Below are 19,508 nucleotides of genomic sequence, written 5' to 3'. Positions count from 1 at the left end.
CTGGTTCTGTACACTAATCGATTTCATGGTCAGGTTGCTCTTCATTCATATAAATGTGTTTGGCCAACGTCAGTCTTCTGAATGTTAAAAATTTCACAACTAGGGCCGGGGAGATGGCTCAGTAGAATAAGTGCTTGCCTGGCAAGCGCAAGGGCTTGAGTTCAATCCCTGGTTCCACCAAAAAATAAAATAAAATTTCACAACTAACAAAAGAGATGAATATATTTTCATCAGCCCCTTTGACAGATGAAGTAACTGAAATTCAGAGAGGCTATTCTGTCCAGGGTTGTATACCTGGTTAGTGACAGCCCTGTATGGTTCCATGGACCTGCCATTGTAATGCACTGCCGCAGTGCCCCTTGAATTTTATCTGAACAATCTGAAAATCACTTAAGCAATTTGTTTAAAATTCACCTTGTGTATATCTGGAGTGGGCTGAGTAGTGTGCATTTTTATAAGCTTCCATTTTTTATGTGTTTAGTACAAGGTCTACAGGGGCTCACTATACAGACTGGATTCATACTGATCCTTCCTGTGTGATTTTTTTTTTCAGTACCAGGGCTTGAACTCAGGCCCTTGTGCTTGCCAGGCAAGCTCTTATCCTACTGAGCTATCTCCCTGGCCCCAGTCCTTCCTGTTTTTCAGCCTCCCAAGCACTGGGAATTATAGGTGTACACCACCATGCCCAGTCTCAATCGCCGTACGCCCCAGGGGCAGGACCGGCATGGCAGGCTGGGGATCTGAACCCGTCCCCTGTATCCACCTAAGCAGGGTCCATTTGTTAAAATGATTTTTATTTCTTTATGTGTTTCTTATTTGGTCTTTTAAAGAGACAGGGAAAAGAAAATGGCGTGTATGTGTATGGTGTATATGGCAGTGCACACCTGTAATCACAGTGCTCTGGGAGACTGAGACAGGTGGATCAAAAGATTAAGCCCAGCCTGGGCTACTTAGCACCTTAGTGAGACCCTGTCTCAAAATAAAAACAAAAGTGGCACAGTACATATTTGGCAAGTGTAATGTCCTGATTTTAATTCCCAGTACCAAAAAAAAAAAAAGCCAGGGAATGCAGTCATAGCTCAGGCGAGGGCCGTGGATTCAGTCCTCAGTATTGCAAAGGAAACAAAAAGAGGAAGAGGAAGGAGGACAAAAGAGTAAGATGCTTGCTTCCACGTACTCCTTTTCCTGTGCGATGTATCATCTCTTTCCATAAACTGTCACTTTCTCTGGCTTTCCTTGCCTTCCCAAAGATTCCATTCCATGAGTTCCTGATATGATTATATTGAGTCTGTCCATTCCTCAGCTGTAATTAACTGGAATCTGGAAGCTCTGACTTCCCTAATGCTATAAAGTGTGCCCCCCCCACCCACTGCCCTAGCAATGTGAGCTTTATGTTTTGAAACAAACAAGTGGCGACAGCACCAAGCCTTCAGCATCCCTCTTGCTCAGGGGATGAAGCAGGTACTCGTGAGCTGGACACCGCAGGCTTGTTGGTGCACCTTAACTCCCGCGGCCAACATGCAGCGTACTGGCCTTTCCCACTCTTAACACCGTTACCTGGGCTCTCTGTGCCCTCCCATCCTTCGGGGCCCCTGGAATGCACCTCTGCCAGGTCTCCTGTCCTGTGAGCCGTCATCTTTGACGCGTTAGACCTCCCTGGTTCCTGGACTGGCTCCGTGCTACCAGTCACACTTCCCGCTGGTCTTTCTTGCAGGTCGCCTTCCTAGTACAGAGATCATGATTCTTTTTTCACAGGATACCCAGCAAAACTAAGTTCACTCCTGCGTGTGCACATATTAACTAGAACAGCAGTTTTGCCAAAAATCTGATAAATGAATGATGCTTTATTTTTCTCTTCTTGAACTTTATTCTCATTCTTTGTGTATGTGTGTATGTGTGCATGCTGATCCACCTTAATATACTTTGTGTTTATAGAAAGAATACATTCTCGTTAAAGAAAATTCAAAATTTATTGAAAAGCACAGAGAGAAAAATTAGTCTTTAATCCTACCACCCACTGATAATCACTATTAGAATTAGTATATATCTCAGTAGTACTTAATTTTGCATACAGGATGGGCCTGTATATTTTATTGTGTTGTCACCTAAAGACAGTGTAATTTTTTACAAGCAAGGATATTTTTGATTTTTTACAAGCAAGAATTTTTCCTATGCAAATCTCTTATTTCTTATGTATGTCTAACTACATTGGCTGCAACCTCCAGGTTAATAAATAATAAATGGCAGTCGTTTGTAGGCATCCTTGTCCTGCCGTTTTGGGTGACATTTTTAGGCAGTACCTAAGGGTGTCTTCTGTAATCATTACATATTTATCACATTTTATAGCCTCCATAAGAATGACCTGGCTAGCTTTAAAATTTCTGAGTCACTACCTTTTTCTCTTAAAACTTCACAAATTTTGATCTATTCCTGTTTAGTTTTCTAAATCAGCTATAATAGATTTCTACAAGCTAGTTGGATGAAGACAACTGAGATGGATTCTGTCATGGTGCTGGGGGCTAGAAATCCAAAAGAAGGTGTAGCCAGGCTCTGCACCCCTGGAGGCAAGAGGGAGAACTCTCCTTGCCTCTCCTAGCTTCAGGGGTTGCCGGTTATCCTCGACACCCCTTGCCTGGAGTTGGCTACCCTGTTTCTGCCTGTGTCATCACACACCTTCATTGCTTGCCTGCACTCCTGTATCTGAATCTCCCTCTCTTCTTCCCTTATAAAGACACCAGTTGGGGCCGAGGAGATGGCTCAGTAGGGCCTGAGTTCAAGCCCCGGTTCCGCAAAAAATAAATAAATAAATACACCAGTCATTGGATTTAGGACCCATCAAATCCAGGAGGATTTCATTTATTTATTTTTTATGTATTTCATACAGTCTCACTATGCAACTCAGACTCATAGTGATCCTCCTGTTTTCAGCCTCCCCAGTGCTGGCCTGGTCTTGGTGGCTGGCTCAGGGTGCCCGGGGGCAGAGCTGGCACAGCATGTGGTGTGAGGGATCGGATCCCAGTCCCTGCATTTGCCTCAGCAGGCACTTAGTCTGCTGAGCTATCTCGCGGGCCCTTTCTTCCCATTTTACAATATTTATTATATATCTTGGATCTTACTCTCTCTCATACTAGGGAGACAATCCTTTCTGCACATGCACATCTGGTTTATTTCACTTCAGAGTATGGTCTCAGGATGCATCCTTTTACCTATATAAGTCTCCACTCTTCTTCACAGCTCAGTAGAACTCCATTGTACAAAAAGGCAGCATCCTTTTTATCCATTTCCATCTTTTTAAATTGCTTTTGCCAAGACTCCTTTAGCAAATAAGGTCACATCTGACGTTTTAGGAAACCAAACTTTGGAATGAACGCTGTTCAACCCAGGACAATTACTTCCTGCCTTTTAGAAACTTCCAAACAGGAGTCTGAGACCATTCTGATTTAGTTTCTTTCTTGGTAACCTTTCCTGCCTGAATTTTTGTCAAATTTTGGTTTCTTTTTCTTTTACTTAAAAAAGTCCCCATAATTTTTCTACACATTTTTCTTATAATTAATTTTGCCAGAAACATTATATCTCTGTGACTCTCAGGTGGAGGTCTTTGGTCAGGGATGAATATTTTCTTCTACTATATCTTTGGTTATTGTTCATTTTTTCCCTTTGAAACAGTAAAACCTTTTTCTTAGTCCTCCATGACTGTTTTTCTTTCTCCATACCTTTATTTCATTTCATTCCTTTTCCTTCTATTTTTAGCATCTGAAATGATAAAGATAATAACATTTGGTTTTATTTATCCTTTTTTAATAAGAGTCAGGGCCTCACTGTATTGCCCAACCTTTCCTTGATCTCATGGTCCTCCTGTCTTGGCCTGTCGCATAACTGGAATTGTACGTCCAGAGACTGTACCCAGCTCTGCTATTTTGGTTTTCTAAAATTAGCATTTTGTTTCCCACTTCCAGTACAGATTTCCATCTTCCATTGCATGTGAGGGGCATCTTTTGTCTTCCCGTGTACACAATCTGTGTACACGGTTGCAAAGAGAGTATATCTTCTGTCTCCTTGGGGACAGCAACTGCTTCTCTAAACTTATTCAATTCATAGTAAAGAAAGATTAAATGTTTGCTTCGTTGTTTAATTTTCAGAATCTCTGTAGCATTACTTCATAACTCCCTTGTCAGAGAGGTTTTTTTTTTCCTTTCCATTTTACAAAATCTTCAAACAAAAACAAAGCCATTCTGCGCTCGGTTTTTCAACATTCAGGCTGTGTAACTGGCCCGCAGCTGTCATTGTCCTTCTGGGACTGCAGCTTCTCCGAGTTCAACAGCTGCCTGACCAGGGCTCGTGCAGCTTCCCAATCGCTTTCCGGCGTGTAGTTGGTGTTTATCTTGTGCGACTCTGCTGGAGTGAGATAGGATTTTCTCCTGGCCCAACTCTGCTGCTCCGAGGCAGAGGCTCCGGCATTGCAGTCGGGTTGGAAGAGGAGCGCTGAAGAAGTGTTTGCTTAGCTCTTCCATGAGCTTGAGAAAGTGCCAGCTGTCTTGATCGCAACCCAAGGTGGGACTTGTGAAGAGCTGGCCCACTAGCCTCAGCACTGCCCGGTGAGCTGGTGGGACTGCTGCCTCAGGACACTGCCGCTGCCTGTGGCCCTCCACTTATGAAGACTGCACTGCCTAACACAGTCTCTTTCCCTCCCTGAATTCTTTTTTTTAATCTGCGAGCTGTCGCTGTTCATTAACGGATTAAGATACAGAGACACCACAGTGGACACCTTCCTTCATCCATCTAGCAGGTGCTGAGCCTCCCCATGGCCATGTGGAGCCTGGGCATCCCCGCCTCATACAGCGCAGGTGATCTTTTTCTTTGTTCCCCCTCCAAGGAGATTCTACAGGGCCGCCAGCAGGCGTGTGCATCCTTGGAGTGCTCTCCAGCAGGGCAGGGCTCATGACCCACGGCCTCTGTGCAGATGATGCTGTATTTACCAAGAGACCGAGCCATTCAAGTGCCATCTGCCCAGGAACTTCGCTCCTTCCTGATTTCTCCCTAACCACGCTTGCAGAAGAGTTCATTGACTGACGTCAGGTTTGGGTACCCCATGCAACATGTGGCTCCCCAACTTCAGAATATTAGCTGAAACCTTGTTGAACGTAAGAAAAGTACCGCTGAGCATCTGCCAAGGGCAGCAGACCTGCGACACTTTTCCGACCCCTGGGCTCCCTCCACAGAGACCTCTGGTCCTAGAGACAGATGCTGACTTGAATTCTGCATGCTCACGGGAGGGCCCGCTCTTCACACCATCCTGGCCTTGTGGGTCTCAAGCCGGTCTGCCTGTGTTTCTCCTGGTAGTGGTCAGTTTCATGAGTAAGCTTCCTCCTGGCCTTTGCAGGAATCTCTGGTTCCTCTTCTTTTCCTCAAGGTCAGTCAGAGCAGGAGCCTTCTCTCCTCTTCAACACCTTCCATGTTCCAGCTGGAAAAGAGCCCTCCTGCTTCTTGCCCATTGTTTTCTTGTAAGGAAATACAGTGCCCATGCAGTCAGAGGATGATTCCCAATATTTTATTATGATTTTTTACACAGACCCAGTGTGTTTTAGCGAAAACGAGATGGTGGAGAATAGGACAATCAGATGTGGCTGTGGTCCACGCAACAAAGCCAGTCACCAGGGGTTTCCCAGTTTGTCTCCTTCATGCATAGCAAAGTGGAAAGTGTCCTGGTGTTTTGGGCATGGGATGGGTAATGAGCTGTTCTGCAGATCCTGACTGGTCTTCTCTGGTGGTGACTCTTCACTGGGAAGCTGAGAGTCAAGGGCTGCTAGTCGGATGCTGTTTGGCCTAGGAAAGAAGGCAGGTGTGTCTATGATGGGAGTTGGTACCAGTGCTCAGCCTGACCCATCTTACAGTACCCAGCCCAGGAAGACGGAGGACCATCTGAGAGAGGGGGTTTCGGTGAGGTGACCGGTGACTAACAAGGTGGGGGATATGATGGGAAGGGGCAGGAATGAAGGGAAGGACGGGGGTGTGGCCATGGGACTCCAAGTGGAACATGGACAGAAGGGACAGAACAGCTCATCCCTAGATATGGTGCAGACAGAGCCTTGTCAGTGTGCAGGAGCTGCTGCGGGTGGTGCCCTGGAAATGACGGCAGAGCCACAGAGCCAGGCAGTATCACTAGCCTGGAGAAGGCAGAAGGATGTGCACTCGGGCCGCCAGCTCAGGGACCGTGATGGAGGCTGAGCTTACTGAGGACAGTGGCCAGGCCTGGGTGGTAGGCCACGCCAGAGCCAGAGCCAGAGCCAGGCTGTGGTGGCCGCCGTTCAGCCAGGATCTCTCCTGCAGCCTGGAGAATCTTCTAGCTTGCCCGAGTGCTCCTTCACCCCCCGTGGCACTCAACACTCCAGCCGCCCAGCTTCTCCAGGCACAGGCAGAACAGGAGAGGGAAACAGTGGGAGGGAGAAGGCGCGGCCTCTGCTCCCAGCACCTGGCTCCTCCAGCCCTGGCCGCAGGCACTGGACATGAACCGAGAGACCGGAAACAGGGCTGGCCTGCTGCCCAGGGAGAGCTCGGAGCAGCACGGGCCAGTGACAGGATGGCGCAGGGACTGGATTTATATCCTTGCCACCCCCACCCCTTCTTTTGATGTAAATATTTATGCTTCTTTCCCTTCTAAGCAGTCCTTTCTAAGCCATGGGTGGGTGTCAGGGTGTGTATGTGTGATTGCATATACAGGGTCAAATAGGTCTGCTTTCTTGACCTGTGTTGCAGTTTAAAAAAAAAAAAAAAACCTGCATATGCTGGAGATCATTTCTCAAAGGTCCTGTACCAGAATAAATTACATTATAGTTCCAGAGTAAATCACATCATAGCGCTGCAGCCTTCCAAAGCTCCTCAGGCAGGGCTCTCTGCAGCCCCCGACCTCCCCCAGCACCTCGCTTGCTCTGTTGTTATGGCATTTAACCAGGTTGCCTTGTGATTTATCTGTTTACGTGTGTGTGTGTCTCTCCCACCAGGCTTTGCTGTCCTCCAGGGCAGGAATCATGTTGCATTTATCTTTATTAGTCCAGCAGTTAGTAGAGCCCTGAAAAATAGATTCTTAGTAATGTTTGCCAAATGGACAAATGTTTAAACAGATCTTCCAAGACTTTAAATCCAGAATTAAGGCAACTAAATCACTCATCCACTAATTAATTAGTGGTTTAATACTAATCAGAGCATTTATATTGATCACTATGTTGTTATAATATTATAATATTTATCAAATAACTACCATATCCAGGTACTATCCCTGGTTCATCACATGTGGCACATTACTGAATTCTCTTTAAAAGCCTTGATGGGACTATAACTATTGTTCCCACTTTAGAGATAAAGAAACCAAGATGTAACAATGAAAAATTACATAATTTTCCCCAAGATTATAGTGCAGGTATATGGACAGTTCAGATCTGAACTTGACCAGCTGGTCCCTAAAATCTTCACTCATAACCACTTACTTTAAAGAACAGAGATGTGGGAAACAGGAAATGTTACCCCCTCGCCCTGCTGAGCCCAGGGACTTTGCCTGGAACTAAGGCTCCAGTTCTTCCTTTCCTTCCCTCCCTCCTTCCCTCCCTTTCTCTCTGTCTCTCTCCTTTCCTCCCTCCCTCCCCCTGTTATTTTGAGAGAAGGTCTTGCTAAATTGCCAAGGCTAGGCTTGAACTTGCAATTCTGTCTCAGCCTCTTAAGGTGCTGAGATTACAATCTTGTGTTTGAAATGTTTTCATTAAAAATGTACTTTACGTAACCTTTTGAGATATTTTGCCAAGTAAAACTATTTTTCCTGTGATTTATATACTTAAATGCCAAGTACGTAGTGCATCGAAAGCAGAAATCATGAGAATCCCAGCACTGATTTAAAATGGAAAAAGCACCAACCCAAGGAAGTCGAGGGAAAAGAGACCTTTGCGTTTTTTAAAAGATTTATTTATTTAGATTTATTTATTTGTTTGCTTGTTTGTTTATTTAGTTATTTGGTACAGGGTCTCACTGCACAAATTGGACTCATAGTGATCCTCCTGTCTAAGCCTCCTCAGTGCTGGGATTACAGGGTGCGCCACCACACCCAGTTTCAGTGGCCCCCATGGCACAGGGCCAGGGCAGCATGTGATATCAGGGATCGAACCCAGATCCCTACACTTGCCAGGCAGGCGCCTAGACTGCTAAGCTATCTTGCTGGCCCCAAGAGACCTTTGCTTTTGAAAAGTTCTTATTTGGTTACCTCTAATATGAAACTAATGATATTTTTATTTACAGTAATTAACTAATATCTCTCTCTCTCTTTTTTTTTTTTTTTTTTTTTTTTTGTGGAACCGGGGATTGAACTCAGGCCCCTGTGCTTGCCAGGCAAGCGCTTATTCTACTGAGCCATCTCCCCAGCCCCGAATTTTTTTTATTTTAGAGAGGGTCCTACAGGGTGTTCAGGGTCTCACTACTAGATCGGACTCATAGTGATCCGCCTGCTTACAGCCTCCCAAGAGCTGGGATTGCAGGCTTGATTGCACCACGCCCTGTCTCAGTTGTAGTCTCAGCGTGCACCACCCCGCCCCCACCAGAGGGGGAGGCAGCACGGCAGGCCCCGGGATTGAACTCCTGGTCCCTGCTTTAATCCGTTGAGCTATTTGGCCAGCCCTAATTTGTTAAATTCCACAAATGATTAGATGTTACTTTTTTCCTGAAATAAAACACCTGATGCATTTGGTTCTGCTCAGTAGATAGGCCTGAGTTGCACTGCTGCTAAATATAGGCAAGAGCCTAAGGATGTTAAATCATATCAATCTCCATGTTACGTGTCTAACGGAGACACAGACCCCTAATAACAGCAGGGGGTGTTCGTTTTTCTACCAGATTAGTAATACAGCCAGAACCACAGAATTGCCCCCTAACAAAGGCAGCAAAGTCTAGTGTGATAGCACACGCCTGTAGTTCTAGCACTCTGGAAGGCTGAAGCAGGACAATGACAAGTCTGAGCCCAATGCGGGCAATTTAGTAATTTAGTAAGGCTTATCTTAAAAATAAAAGGACTTAAAAAGCTCAATGCAAGGGCCATGGGTTCAAGCCCCAGTAACACACACACACACACACACACACACACACACACACACACAACACAAGCTAGCTAAAAAACATTTGATATCAGAGTTGTGCCATGCCAAGGATGCCTGGATCTGTCCTGCCGAGCCCTCGGCAGTTTTGCCATCTGCATTCTCCAGTGTAGCAGCCCCATGCAGTTTCTGAGCTCTTGAAATGGGACTAGTGCCACCGAGGGATGTGGGGGCTGTACTAGAGATTGAACCCAGGACCTTCACGCTGAGAGCTGCAGCCACAGATTTTTTTTTTTAATTTTTAATTTTTTTTTAATTTTGAGGTAGAGTCACACTAAGTAAATTGCCCAGGTTGGCCTCTAACTTGCAGTTCTCCTGCCTCAGCCTCCCTGTGTGCTAGGATTAGAGATTTGAGGGAGTGATTTTTATTTTAATTAATTTAAAAGTAAATTTAAACAGTTGCCACAGAATTGAATAGTCCAAGAACTCAAGCGGAACCACTGCAGCTCTGGCAGTACGTGCAGCCAAGTGATCATTCAGCAGGCTTTACCTTTTCTCTGCAGGCTGCAGCCCTGATCAGACTGATCCGATTCAGTATCTGGTCAAATCCAAAAGGAGACCAAATAAAGTCAAATCCAGTCAAAACCCTACACTCTTAGCATTGCACGTTAAATTCATATTAATTCCCTTCTGCTGCTCTCCAGTAAAACACACAGAGAAGACCCACTCCAGAGCAGGCAGCTGTCGCACGGGCGTTGTGCAGGGGCACAGCCTTGGCCCTCTCAGGAGACTGTGTGGACCAGTGCTGCCTTAGCTGGCATTGTTCTGTCGGCTTCTTCAGGATTGTGAATACCTTTTGGCATATTCACGTTTCTTTCTTAAAATAATTTTCACCATGTAGGTTTTCCTAGACAAGCATTCATTTCACTGAAGTTTTTATATTTGCTTAGCTTCCTGTAGTATTCTCTTAAGATTTTTTAAATCTCTTTCTCATTCTCAGTTATATATTCGTTCTTTTCACTGTGCGTATTCATCTTTGTCCTTAACTCTATAAAATCAGCTGGCCTGAGACCCCTCTGTCTGATCTCCAACCGTGTCCTTCCGGCCCGGCCCTTCTCTTTCCGGGCCTTTCTGGACTCCTGTCTTCGCCCCGTGGTTCTTCTCTGCGTCTCCCAGTGGAGAAGCTGGGCTCCTGGGCTCCCGCCTTCTGCGTGTGTGAGGACGGGAGCATTTAGGAGTATGGATTTGCCCGAACGTGGAGCAGCTGTGGCCGCACATGCCGTAATGCGAATGCTCCTTAGTCTCGGTGTTTGGCGAATGCCCAGTTTATCTGATCTCACTGGGGCAAGAGCTTTTCCAAGTGTATTTCTTTGGACTTCCAGTTGTTTTATCCTTTTGAAGTGACTTTCTCATTCTGTTACATTATACTAAACCATGATCCATACAATTTGATAGTTTTTTAGATTTTGTTATTTTGTAGGTTTTTTCATGCCTATAAAATTAGATCATTCTTTTAAAGTCTAATCAGTGTTTTCAAAAGTTATGTACTCTTTCTTTGTAACTTAATAAATTCAGTGCATGGTTATTAAGTTGTGCTTACTCAATTTTATTATTTGATTATTTTATACATCCTTACTAACTATTGCCTTGATCTGAGAGAAGCACACTAAAATTTCCTACTATATTAAATGTAAAATTTTCAGTACTACGTTCCCAGCCCCTTTTTTACTTTTTGTTTTGAAACTTGGTCTCATTAAGTCATTAAATTGCCCAGGCTAGGTTTGAACTTGAGATTTTTCTGCCTCAGCCTCCCGGAGCGCTGGAATTATAGATGTATATACCACCACACTCAGCTTGCATCTAGTTTTTTGGTGATTGTAGTCACTGCCTGCCAAAATTCAAGAGTTGATGTTTTTCATTTGAAACCTGATCACGGATTATTCACTTTCATATATCCAGGATCAGTCAAATTACTACAGTAACTAGAGGTTTTCTAAAATTTCCTTTGCTTTTTATGGCAGATAAATCCTTTTATGGAACATCTGCTCTGATATTTTAGGTTAGTTTCCATAGTGGACATGATGGACAGAGCATCTGCCTCGCACATGCCTGGCACACAGGGCAAACAGAAACTTGTCGTGGTACCAGTGGTTTTCCTCACGCATGGAGTAGACTATAGTTGTCTCACAGTGTCACCATATAGTGAAGAATGACAAGTCCACTGCGCTCTCACAGCCAGCCGATAGGTTAATAGGCAGGAGTCTGCTTCCACACCCAGCCTCACGCGTCCCTCGTCTGCATTGGGGGCTCCCAGTACCTCTCTGTCACTTGGGGTTCTAGCCAGTGGAGAAGAAAAAAGTAAAAAAGGAGGTACCTCATTTCTCCTGAGGAGCCTGGGCCCGTAAATTCCTCCCAGGATTGGAGCTCACCTGCAAGTGGAGGGGACTGAATCAGTGGCCCCCACGAGGGAAGTGAGGCCCGGCCTGTGCCCAGGTGCACGAGGGGTTCAATGGCAGTTGGGACTGCACTGAGTAGGTCCAGCACGCGAGTGAGCTTTCAGCTTGGGGCCTTGGATGTTCACGTGGTTCCGGTGGAGGCTCCTCCATCAGCCTCCTTCCAACAACCGGGAAGGATATGGATTGGCTAGATCACAGTTCATGAGAGTAATTAAAAGCACAGATGGGGACATCTGCCTGGCAAACAGCTTCTCTGCTGTCTTAAGGGACATTCTTCTTCAATAGTGTTTTTCTTGACCCCTAGTCTGCTAGGGCACTGTCTCCTTTTGCATCAGGCCACGTGCCAGACTTCAGCAGACACCATCCCCCACAGCTGCCAGAGCCAGCTACAGAATGGGGGAAGGGGACCCACTACGTGCCCGCCAGCCTGTGACCACAGGACCTCCTTCCCATGCCCAGCGCAACCCCTGGCTCACGTGGGCAGGCCCAGGGGCATACATTCAACCCTTCAGGCTCTGATTAACTGGCTCCCCAGATAACTTGCCTCCTTTAGATACTTGGCCTCACTCATCTCTAGCATTTCTCACATGTGTAATGAATCTCCTCTGGTCTGCAGGGCTCACCCCTAGTTTTATATATTTCTTTGATCATTTTCAATAGCATTTTGGTATTTGTCTAATTATATATTTCTTGTTTGTCTTTTTCATTATTTTTATTCATATTTCTTATTGATCAATGTTTAGTAAACATGTACACTGTGCCAGGCACTGTGCTTAGCTCTGGGTAACAGTGGTGACAGCAAATAAACATACTCTGTCCTGGTGGAAACTAGTGAGAAACAGAGCAAACACCCGAGGAGAAACTGCATGAAGCAAGTAATCACACAAAGCGGTGGAACCCACACTAAGAAATGGAACCCTTCAGAGTGCCAGAGGACTCACATGGGCCCCTCTCCAGCCAGTGTTGGTAGGGGAGGCATCTTGGAGCAGGGCCCCTGGGGAGATCTGAAGGGTGAGCCATGGGAGGTGGGAGAGGGACCCTTCCCAGGGCGCGCCCTCTGGCGGACAGAGGTGGTGCTATGGGGGGATTGCAGGCGCAATTTGCCAAAACCACCCTGCTGCAGTGTGGGAAGTGGGCAGGTAAGGAGAATCTGTGGTGTCTAAGTCAGTCAGGAGGCCGTGGCAGACTTTGGCGAAGATATAGTGATGGGGAGCTAATAAAGATGACACAATTAAACAGCTTAGCCTGAACCCCGAGTAAGCATCTTTACAGGTTTTGGATCCTGATTTCAGGGGGCGCTAAACTTCTAACTCTCAAATCATGAAAAGTGTTCTTCCTGTCTTCTCAATCGTCTTAAGTAAAACAAGTAACATGTTCTGTATTCTAATCTCAGCAAAGGAAAAGGGTGCTTTCCTGGCAGTGTCTGGAATATAGTGGAGGACGCTGGATTTGTGCTTCATGTGTGCGCGTGAGCCAGCAGCTGCCGGCTCCTCGCCTGCTCCTTCCCACCGCATGCTGTCCTTGACGAGGCTAGCTATAGTGAGGACGACCTGACAACCCCTGTCTCCAGTGGGTGTGCCCCCTCAGTACGGCTAGGCGAGACATCAGAAGCTGGCTGGCGGTGCTGCTCTCCTCTAGCTAAATCCCTCTGTGATTGCAGAAGGCTTCTCCCAAAGCCCTTGGGACAGCCTATACGAGTAACCCGCCCAAATCCTATTTTGCTCTTCCCTCTGTTTGAATAGACAGTGAGTAGGTGACATTGACACTGACTCTTCTCACTTGCCTTGCAGTGAGACCAAAACTTATCTGGTCTTGTGCTTGAGAATTGGCCTCTGTAAGGTCAGCGAGCAGTCCACAGTTCTGACGCCATCTGCCCCAACACCACCTTGTGTTCCAGTAATTTGCTGGAGGAACACATGGAACTCACTGCAAGCTGTTAAGCTCACTTACGATTCATGAGAACAGAGGATACAGACCCGGTCAGCTTGGGGTGGAGTCCGGGAGCGTTCCAAATGGAGACCTTCCAGGTCCTCACCAGGGGTCCTGGCCACATGGTTGCTTCCTATCAACACGGCTGGCAGTGCACATAAGACACTGCCTACCAGAGCAACCCCTGAGTCGTGATTTGCAGAGGCTTTAGTGAGCTTGGTCACATGGACATGGGAGCCGAGGGCAAAGCCGAACCTCTCACAAGGCCAATTTCTGTCACTCCCTCAGTCTCCCAACAGTGTGTGACCCACGGTTGACCTTAACCTCCAGCCTCTCCTGAGGTAGAGCTGTCGGACCCAAAACCCCACCATAAAACAGTGTTACTATCCAGTGTGGCTCAAGTTCTTTAAATAAAGAAGCATTCATGCAGGACATTCCCAGGGGTTAGAAGTCACCTCCTGGAAGCCAAGGGCAAAGCTATGCCTCTGGAGGAGGCAAAATTCTGCTACCCTCAGTTCACTGACGTGTGACGTGTGATCTGCTGCCAGCAATAGCCAGCCACATACACAGAAACTTTCTTTTTAGTTGTTTTCAGAAATTACTTTGTGGGTTAGAATGGTGTGGAAACTGGACGTGATAGGTAAAGTAACGATTACAAATAAGGATAGTAAGCTTTCAGTCTGGCCGCCGGTGGTCACATCCCGGCTAGGCCTCAGGCAACCACTCATGACCTTAGATGGTGGTTTTACCTTCCTCTGTGACCGTTGCCTCAATTCATAACTGAGAGGAATAACAACACCTACCCTGTGTTACAATCACAAGAACCAGATGAGCTCATACATATTATGGGCAGAAGAGTGCATGGCACACGGAGAAGCAGCACTCATAAATGTTAGGTACCGTTTTGTATGCTTAGTGACATCATGAGAAAAACTTGCCAAGCTTTTTAAAATACTTTCTTCAGGAAAATCTGTGGAGGATGTTTATGAAATTTCCCCTTTCATGCCACACCTTTGTGTGTCTTAGAGCCAGGCGAGCATAAGCCAGCAGTCTTTCCCAAGACACTGGGTCTCTGTTTCCGGGGGGCCCCTGAGTTCGAGCAGGGAGAAGCACCCTTCTAGGTGATGCATTTAGTGAGTCTGGGATGTGGATATTGTTGGCAGATCTTTGATGCAAGTTGTGAACAGATTTAAAAGATTAAAACCCAAAAAAGATCTGTCATTTTTTCAAGTCATTTCTAAGAAGTCTGGGAGAAACTCTTGAGTCACTGACTGCAGGACTAACTTTCCAAGCCTAGTCTCGTGTGGAGCCCCTTGAAGATGGCCCTCCGGCAGGTGTCACCTTGCCAGCTGCCACAGTGGCCTTTTGGAAATCCCTTATACTGAATGAGGCGCAAAAGCGCCTTCTGATGGAAGCAGACCTTGGGTCCTTGCCAGCCACTGATGGTTCTTCAGCCTTTCCTGGGAAGGCAGCTGAACTTGAGACCTGGCCTTGGGTTCTGCCATCTGTGAGCTGTCGCTTGTCCACATGTGATGCGTGTTACGTTGCTTTTCCAGGGAGCATTGCTTTAATGTTTCCAGCTTTGGAAACTGTTCAGATTTAGATTTGATGCTCTTGTTTTTCACTCTTGCAGGCTAAGAGGTCCTTACTAGTAGACTCCTGCGACCAGGGGCCAACTGTGTGAGCACTCCGCTAATAGAGCTTGTAGGCTGGGCCCACCAGCTCATGCTGCTGGGTTTGGCCTACAGATGGGAGGGATTTGCACAGACAGCAGCATCGTGTGTGGTGGTTCAGCTGCCTAACTGAGCCCTCTTTCTTCCTTCACCTAGCTCATTTCCAGTGATGCTGATGGAGCCATCCAAAGGGCTGGAAGATTCAGAGTGGAAAATGGCTCTTCAGATGAGGTAAGGATGCTCCTCAGTTCCTGCATTGTCACCAAACTCGAGACTAGTGCCTGTGACGCAGCAGTGAACAGACAGCCTGCCTAAACGCAGATGAGGAGAGGGTAGGAGATGAGCGCTTTCCAGAACTGTGCTTGAAGAGGACGTGAAGGCACCCAGAGCTGGTAACATCTTTTCTTTAAAGCTCTGTCCTAAAAGCATGTAAACACATGAAGGCACTGCCAGCAGGGGACCAAAGGAAAATCCACAGCATCTTTCCCAGGTCCCTACTCCTTCCCTGTGCAGGCTAGACAGCTGGGCTGTGCCATGTGGACAGGCCCAGCAGCTGGGAGGGAGGTGCAAAGTATCGATGTGATTACAAGCATCGTCTTTATTCAGAGAAGCCACCAGGAAAGGAGGTCATTGCTGCCCTCCACTCCGCATCCTGGTCTTCCTTGCTACAGGCTTTCTTTTAGCACTGCCCCCTCCTGGTCTCTGCCTGGGCCCTAGCTGCACAATTGAGAAGAATAAAGTAAGATCCCTGGTGTTTCGCTGCTGCTTTGCAAGGTCGCTTGTCGTGCTGCTTCAGCACGCCCAGCTTTGCCATTCAGCAAAACTCAGTTCACGTTCACCACAATCCTGGCCTCTGTCCAGCTCTGTCACTCCTGAATTGTGTGAGACCAGGAATCACCAGCCAGATCAGCCTTACTGTGCCTCAGTTTCTCCATTTGAAATAAAAAACCATCTCCAGATTATCGAGAGGCCTCAGTGAGGTGAGCTTGACGCTCTTAGTCCTGTGGCTGGCTGGCACATGAGAAGCCTTCAACTGATGCTTGCGTACTAGTAATCATGGTGGTTGTTGCTAAGCGTAACCATGACCGTGGTGTCCCCAGTGCTCTCCCGGACATTTCTTAAAGCAAATTCCTGGTAATGCGCAAAGAGCTGAACTTGAAAGGCCCCAGCGTTCAATAAGGCGTTGCTCCTGTGTGCCCTTGGCCTTAGCTTAGTGCCTCTGTTCAGCCAGATGTGCCGCCCTCTTCAACGCTGTGTTGGACAAATGGAGGCATTGCTATCCGGGCTGAACCCCTGAGCAAGTGCTCGCTAGCTTCTTGCCGGAATGATGCTAGCTACTCCGCATGGAAGGAAGCTTGCTTCTGAAGCTTAGAAACGGCCCTTCCAAGTGGCCCAGTTCCTGAGATAAAACGGGCTGCTCACCAGACCCAGGCAGCCTAGCTTCTCAAGTGCCAAGCCAGGAGCAGAAGCACTGAGTCCCGCTTTCCTGTGCTCTGAAAGCCAGTCCGCCATACTGGGTGTCTGCTCTGAGAAGCTACCCACCAGAGACCCTGGAAGCTAGGGGTCTCAGCCTTCTGCCACAGCCCAGCCCAAAGAGAGCAAACTGCATTGGACTGTCCCCACCCCACATATAAGCACAGCCGTGGCCCTTACCAGGACCTGTGTCCGGGGGGAACTCAGGAAAGACATAATAGAGCCTTCAGGGGATCCTGAGCACCCCATATACTTTGGCCATGTCACTCAACTCTCCCATGTACCACAGGCCAGATTCTAGGACCTAGCCAGGGACAGGAAGCCACCTGTGGCAGGTCCCAGTCAGGAATGGCTCTGGAGTCAGACACCTGGGCACAAATCCAGACTCCACCTCTCTAGCAGTGTGGCCTTGGGTAATTCATCTTGAGAACCATCCGGCAGCCTCAGTGATTTCATAGGTCCCCATGGTCAGCTGCAAGCAAGCAAAGTTTCCTCTTTTGTATTGCTCCCCTGGGAGAAATAGCAGAATCAGATACTCTTGATAGATTTTGTTTCCACCAAAGCTACTGAGCAGGAGTTCTCAGTTGGAACACCTTGGTGCTCTACTGTGGTGACCCTCACGTAAAGGCTTTTGGCCAGTGTTAATGTCCAACCTTGGAAAAGACGCTGCAGGGACCTGACAGCCAGAGGAAAATAAATGGGCTCACCTAGCTCTGCGATCCAGGGGACGCAGCAGAAGGCTCAGTAGAGCAGCTGAAAGTTTTCCAAACCCATGAGCAAGTTGCAGTGTGGTTTTAGTATTGGATTATTAGGTCTTTGGTTTTTAAATATTAAAAGGAGTTCTTTATTTGACCTGTACATTAGACCTTTGTCAGTATATGATTTGCACAAGTCTTCTCCCACTCTAAGGTTTTCCTTTCACTTTCTTGACTGTGTCCTTTTAAAGCACATTTTTTTAAATCTGACGCTGTCCAGCTTGCCTGTCTTTTCTTTTGTTGCTTGTGCTCTTGATGGCCTGTCTAAGAAGCCAAAGCCTAATCCAAGGTTGCACAGTCATTTTTTTTTAGTCTGCCGTTCCCTTAAGATGATGTCAAATGTGTCCTTTATTTCTTAAACATAGCTGGTGAAATGGCTTTAGCATCTGTGACGGATCGTTTGAATATGTGAAGCTTTTGAGGCTCGCTCCTTGTTTCCCTTTTCCTCCTGGCATATGCTCATGCGGTAGCACGTTTCTATGTATTTGGCTACCTGACTGTGGCTGATTGTTACTGAACTTTAATTTTTAGGAATAATAAGAGGCCTGCGATCAGTTGCCTTTTAGTATGGAGGATTTCCATTTGGTTTTACTGTAGTCCTTTGAATTAGATCCCAGGTGAAGACCTGTACCCTGCCACGGTGGTGCAGACTGGCTGGAGCTGCGGGTTCCTGTGAAAGCCACCTGGTGGCCACCAGAGCACAGACCCTGCTCAGCGTGCCCCGCATAGAAGTGCCCTCCCTTGCAGTCTTAGGTGGTCTCTTGTGGTTCTCTTCCCGAGTGCCTAGCCCTTTGGGACCCCAGCTACACGTGGCATGGGACTCCTATTAGACTTGCCTATCAGTGGGCCCTAAGACCTCATTCTTGGCCCTCTTGCCCCCAAGTCGGGTCCCCATGACCTCCCTCCTTGGGTTCATCCTCACTAAAATGACTCACAGAGCTGAGAAGAATCCCTCCTATTGCTGGTTTACTGTCAGTGAGGTAACTTGGGCGGACAGCCTGAGGGAAGCAGTGTCCGAGGGAAGTATGGGGAGGCACTGGAGGAGCTTCTGTTCTCTCTACAGGGCCACCAGCCGGCACCCCAGTGTGGTCACCAACTGGGAAGCCCCACACACCCCTGGTTTGGGGGCTTCTGGAGGCTTCATAGGCCAGACTGAGTGAAGTGCCCGACACTGAACCTCCCCTCTCCTCTCCCTGGAGGTGAAAAGTGAGGACTGTGGGTTCCGAGCTCCTTGCCTCTCGGGGCTTGGTCTTCTAAGCAACAGTGCCCACCTGAAATCATCACTATGAGTTAGATCCTTCCTGTCATCCTCTCACTTAGGAAATTTCAGAGGCTGTAGGAGTTCTGTGGTTGCTGAAATGTTCCTTCCACTGTGCAAAAAACACTCTGCCCCTGTTTTTATTTATTATTTTTTAAAAAGAATAAAAATTCCTTTTTAAAAATTCTTTAAAAATATATATAATTTTTTAAAAATTCAAAAATACAGAATTTCACTAAACAAAATGATAGGAATACAACAATGGTTAAAATATTGCATATCATTAGCCCCAAATTAATTGTTCAGATTGTCAGATATAAGCATGCAAAATTGGCCAAAAAAAATTAAATGGAAAAGAATTTAAGCATCAGCAGTCCTGTTGTACACTGAGTTTCTGTTTATGTGGCCCAGGTGCAGGGCTGAGCCCCCTTGGTGTGAGGCCCTTGCATGCCACTATCCTCCAGGACTGAGGAGCAGCCCCACTGGCGTCACCCTCATTGCTGTTCCTTGGGCGTGTGGCTCCCTTACAAGCTTCTTATTTATTATTCATTTAATTCATTTCATAAAATCTTTACTGGTATGCACACTGGCCCCACTAGTTTCCCCCTCATTATTCATTATTGATAAATTATTTAGTCTTCATAAATATATACTATCAGGATTTTTTATGGAAAACTTATTTTTAATTGAAAAAACAACTGTGCATGTTTATGTGATATAGTGTGAAGTTTTGTTACATGTATATACCTCTAGTCGGGGTAATGAACATATCTAACTGATGAGCCTTATATGTATTTATTTCTGTGGGATTTTTGGCAGTTCTGGGGATCAAACCCAAGGCTTTGTGTATCCTAGGGAAGTGCTCTAACATTAAATAACACCTTCAGCTCTTCTTT

At 46.7% G+C, this 19,508-nt stretch overlaps 1 protein-coding gene across 6 annotated transcripts in view; it reads left to right on the top strand.

Moving 5' to 3' along the window:
- Positions 1-19,508, top strand: part of Garnl3 (GTPase activating Rap/RanGAP domain like 3) — a 148,716-nt gene that overhangs the window by 54,825 nt on the left and 74,383 nt on the right. For all 6 annotated transcript variants that reach the window (XM_012517003.2, XM_004641553.2, XM_023701679.1 and 3 more), the window contains one exon: positions 15,283-15,357. In XM_012517003.2, coding sequence (XP_012372457.2) covers positions 15,283-15,357 — 75 coding nt within the window. The remainder of the gene's footprint in view (positions 1-15,282; positions 15,358-19,508) is intronic.

The sequence above is a fragment of the Octodon degus genome, unplaced genomic scaffold (assembly GCF_000260255.1).
Source record: "Octodon degus isolate 3935 unplaced genomic scaffold, OctDeg1.0 scaffold00138, whole genome shotgun sequence".
Taxonomy (NCBI): domain Eukaryota; kingdom Metazoa; phylum Chordata; class Mammalia; order Rodentia; family Octodontidae; genus Octodon; species Octodon degus.
The sequence above is the reverse complement of the archived record's forward strand: the minus strand, read 5'-3'. Positions and strand labels throughout refer to the sequence as shown.